The sequence below is a fragment of the Botryllus schlosseri genome, chromosome 8, assembly GCF_051294905.1.
Source record: "Botryllus schlosseri isolate E-star chromosome 8, Bs_hap1, whole genome shotgun sequence".
NCBI lineage: Eukaryota > Metazoa > Chordata > Ascidiacea > Stolidobranchia > Styelidae > Botryllus > Botryllus schlosseri.
The window spans coordinates 6,248,045-6,252,862 of NC_137243.1; the positions used below are offsets into that span (position 1 = coordinate 6,248,045).

The following is a 4,818-nucleotide window of genomic DNA, read 5'->3' on the forward strand; positions in this document are numbered from 1 at the left end:
TGATAGTATTCGAGAATATATTCAGACATCCTGAAAATGGCTGCTTCGCGGGGTTATTCTTTTCTATGTTACTCGTTAGAGAGTATCCCAAACCAACAACTACTTTCCACTGTTCAAAATCTTAATCATAAAAAGGAGTACTCTTCCTAAAAAAGCTTCGAGTACGAAGTAGTCTAAAACATAACCAGAGTAGTACAAGTATGCAAAAGCTGCTAGAGTACTAAGAAACAGCACAAGTACCAAGTTACTGACCGACTTCAAAACTCGTAGAGTCCGAGTCAGAATCGTGATTTACAGTCTTGCCAGTTCAGCCTCACAGAAATTTGCGCGACTCATTCGCCCCGCTTACAACACTATACCAAGTACGATACAACGCCTCAAATGCGTCACGTCTTCGTACGACTTAGGAAAAAGTACAAAACCAAAAATAGAGCCACTAAAATCCCGATCAAATAGCACATCATCTTCCTGTTCCCGCGTCCAGCAGCCACCATGTTATTGAACCTCGAAACCGTGCCGCCAAGTAAGCCCGTTGTGCTCATGAAGTCCGTGTCCTATTAGACAAGCTTTGATAAGTATTAGGTTATCAAAGCTAAGCCAGAAGCGACATCACCATTCCGTCCAAGTACTTGTTCTGATTTTCGACATCATCTTTCACGTCGATGCTGATCTGCAACGAAACGGGGTTTATTGGTTATGTATTTATGTTTATAGCAGCGGTTCTAGCCGGTGTTCACAGAACCACTCTCAGGTGTTCGCCGAATGTCAAGACACACGTCAGGCTAATACAGCAAAGGTTACACTGTTTCGTAGTAAATATCCATTATGATCTTTGTGCTTTGTTTGAAAATCATGTTTTAATGGTTTTGTTCTTTCAAGACTGTTGTTGATGCACATTCCGCGCAGCAGCATTATTTAGTAATAGGCCTACAGAAGTAGTTCATATACCATCTAAAAATAGTACAGCTTAAGCTCCTCTCCCATAGTCCTGATTATTCGAAATTTCGTGCCGGTGACGTCATATTTGGTGATACGATTGTTGATATGCAATGTTCTTCCCAATTCCCTACTAGTTGGTGACGATTACCCCTGACGAGTGTCAGCCGCAAATATTTGCGTTCATTTCAATATGAATATACCATTCAATTGTATAATAGACCTACATTAGATGTGTAATGAAAATTGGGGATTCGCCCAAGGCTTGCAGATTAGGGTAAGGGTTTCCCAGGTTGGTAAACATTACAAACCACTGGTTTGTAGGCATATGCTGATTCGAGAGGGCGCAAATAGCTTTTGAACCCCAGATCACGGGGTCGCAAATACTTTTGGACGCCACCCAGGCGTTTTGTGAGCATGTAATTACGTGCTAAAAATCAACGTTAGCTATATTCCCACAGAACTATGCGGAATATACACGAGTAGGTAGGTGTGTGATTTCAAAGACTACTTCAAGTCGTTTCGACACCTTCCTATCTTTTCATTGTATCACAATCTTGTGGTGTTTTTGAAAGGTAAAATTATTAAAGTGATACTGATGAAGGCTGTGCACTGTGCAGTAGGGCTCTTCAAAAATGACTTTTTTTTTGTCAAATCGCACTGGCTACTTGATAAAATTATTAGGTTACCTAATTTAAGCCTACACGCCAAATTTGGTTCAATTCCAACCACCAGCCGCATTGCTACAGGAGAAGAAAGTTTCTATTTATTATATAAAAATAAATAACAAAAAATTTGCAAATTTTCTGTTCACCCCTTGAAAGTGTCAGGATGTCTACAGAAACGATGTTCACCAAATTTGGTTCAATTCCAACCAGTAGAAGCGGAGTTATTGCCGTCGAAAAATTTGGATTTGAATAAAATAGTATTTACGGTGGTACCACTATCATAAATAATTAAAGAATTGGTCACCGTAAATACTATTTTATTCATAATCCTAATTCTCCGACGGCAATAACTCCGCTTCCACTGGTTGGAATTGAACCAGATTTGGTGAACATCGTTTCTATTGACAACCTAACACTTTCATGGGGTGAACAGAAAATTTGCAAATTTTTTGTTATTTATTTTTATATAATAAATAGAAACTTTTTTCTCCCGTAGCAATGCGGCTACTGGTTGGAATTGAACCAAATTTGGCGTGTAGGCTTAAATTAGGTAACCTAACAATTTTATCAAGTAGCCAGTGCGATTTGACAAAAAAAGTCATTTTTGAAGAGCCCTACTGTGCAGTGTTCATGAGATGTGAGCATTACACAATTGCACAGTGCCCTGTGGTGATATTGTGGGGGCTACATGGTCCTGACTAGATTGTGGGCTGTCAGCTATCTAGCACATCTTATTTCCTAACTGAGAAGGGTATGTCGAATGAATGTATGAAGATTGCGGGGTTCGGAGTATCCTAAAGGTTAAGAACGAGTGCCTTACTCTAGTATATCTTATACAAAGCATTTTCATCAAATTATAACCAATGAATCACACTGTGGTAGTAGTTTACAAATTGCATGACACATTACACAGCCTAGCTTATATGCATAACCACATCTGCATCCCCACACAAACTAGAACTGAAAATATTTGACAACTTGATATTTACTCAAAATCAGACAACCTCAGATGACTCGACGTAGTTCGAAAATTTGCATTGACTTGGAATCTCGACTCGATTTCAAGAGTGACTCAAAGGTCTAGTGACCTGATTCGAACACTTTACACCAGTGGTTCTTGACATTTTTTCCTCCAGCGCCCCCTTTCAAAAATTGCCTGGGTCTGGCACCCCCTATTTTATGGACTGTGGTAAAAACAATGGGTAACTGGTCGAAGTCTGGTTTCGGATTGGGACTTCAATATTAGAAATATTTGGCACTTGAATTGCGCCCGAGGACCACTCGACTTATTAATGATATAATAATTGTATGAGCTATGTTCGGGGTCAAATCAAGGTTGTTATAATAACCATCGGGTAAGGCCTACGGGCTCATCCCGAATTCACCTCTGCGATTGGCAATACGGCGAAGTTAATTGTATTTGGTTTTGTTTTGTTGCTTTGTGTGACTACTAAATCAACTGAGAATGTGATAGATCTCTTTGCCCACATTCAACTTAGCACTGAACCAAGCTCTTAACTTGATCATTAATGTGGGTCACAATGATACGATGAAGAAATATTCTAACGATTAATTTTGTAGAAGTATATTTAGTTAATCATTTTGGACAAAAAGCTTCGAGGCCATTTTTCTTCAGCGCCCCCCATATCGCCCCCTTCAAATTCAAAATCGCCCCTGGGGGGCGCTGGAGACAAGGTTAAGAACCACTGCTTTACACTGTAAAGTGGATCGGCATCGGCATCATAAATTGTGTCTTTGTCTGCATCATATCATAGGCTATACTAGGCCTACACACAATTCGGTAGCCCTTTTCTATTCAATTCAATTTAGTAAATTAATAACTTCATCATTTCAATACACCACAGGACTGTGGTACAATCAAAAGATACGAAGGTGTCGAAACGACTTGGAGTAATCGTCTATATTGCATAAAAATACTAATTCAATGGGTAGGCAAGACCTATCATTCATTAACTCAGTTATGCCAACAAAATCACTAAATCACCATTTTTAAGCGCGACACTTTTGCAGCCAATTGATCTGCCAGTCGGTCATTTTCGGCTTCCATCATCAATTCAGTCTTCGACGAGTTGCCTGAATAAAATGAACTGAGTTTGAGCAGGAGCTGGTTCGAAAAAAAAATCATGTTGAATAACAAAGAGACCAGTTGTAAGAACTAAGCATGGCTGAATAGCCTACTTCTTGTATTTGAAGCCTTCAACGTTGAATAATAAAACCTTAGTGCTTCAGTGGAATCTTTGATGGACTGAAGATTAGGTAGGCCTACTGATTTTAAAAGTGCATGTAGAAGAACTTGAGAGAACATCCACTTATTCTAGATCTGGTTAGTTTTCTGCACTGGATATTGACAGAAAACTATGAGTAAAGTGCTGGCATATACCTGATCCGGATGGGCGGTTCCAGCTCGCCATCGTGCTCCAACTTAGACAAGATCTATCGCAATATCAGTAATTCTGTGAACAAGCGTCTAAACTGAAAAATGTCATTTGGTTGTATAGTGGGTAAACGGTCGATGAATCAATGAACATCAAATGAAAACTTGAAGAAATATGCCTGGCGTCATACAAAGATTAGCATATTGATGACGGGCTACCAACCCCATAAGAATGTGAGCATAAGTAGTAGCCCGAAGTACGGGGTAACATCCCTTGTGGATACCCACTCTGTGAACATGACAACCAGAACAGTCATGACCTCTATAAAACGTTCTTGAAGGCATCCGTTATTTTTAAACGCATAACTATGTTACAGTACTACGTTACTTAAGTGTTATGTTATGGATGTTGAAAACATGGGGAAGTCAGGTCGCCTACAGATTTTGAAAATGTTACCACAACAATGCGTCTAGTTTGAGCATTAAGGACATTTCAAGTCAATGATTCACACACCAGTGTCAGTAGTCTATCAAAATCGGATCCACACATACTGGCGGTGACATGTGTAGATCATACAATATGTAAAATAAAATTTGTGAGTGCAGAAAACTGTCAACTGATGATGGCAATTTGAATCAAACCTCTTCAGTCTACCTTAGAGTAATTCCCTCTCAAGATGCAAATACTTTTTAAATCCGTCTCCACACCCTCTCAAGAATTTTTTGTAAAATCTTGTGCAACTAGAGTAACTAGTGCTGAGTAAAATGAAATTGATTTCAGAAATTTTCGTTGAACGGTCTTCAAGTTATTGCACTTCA

General features: G+C 39.2%; 1 protein-coding gene across 1 annotated transcript; it reads right to left on the reverse strand.

Moving 5' to 3' along the window:
- Nucleotides 1–278: 278 nt before the first annotated feature.
- On the reverse strand, nucleotides 279–4,154 carry LOC145445054 (BET1-like protein). Its single transcript, XM_080323148.1, has 4 exons — nucleotides 4,006–4,154; nucleotides 3,610–3,698; nucleotides 614–670; nucleotides 279–554 (listed from the first exon to the last, which is right to left on the reverse strand). The coding sequence occupies exons 1-4, from the start codon at nucleotides 4,034–4,036 to the stop codon at nucleotides 387–389; spliced, it is 345 nt and encodes a 114-aa protein (XP_080179274.1). The 5' UTR covers nucleotides 4,037–4,154; the 3' UTR covers nucleotides 279–386.
- Between the last annotated feature and the right edge of the window lie 664 nt (nucleotides 4,155–4,818).

Coding starts and splice junctions, on each gene's coding strand:
- LOC145445054 (XM_080323148.1), bottom strand. CDS start 4,036: ATGGCGAGCTGGAACCGCCCATCCGGATCAG. Junction 671..3,609: donor AAGTGTCGCGCTTAAAAATG/GTGATTTAGTGA, acceptor GTTTCGTTGCAG/ATCAGCATCGACGTGAAAGA. Junction 555..613: donor ACAAGTACTTGGACGGAATG/GTGATGTCGCTT, acceptor CTTGTCTAATAG/GACACGGACTTCATGAGCAC.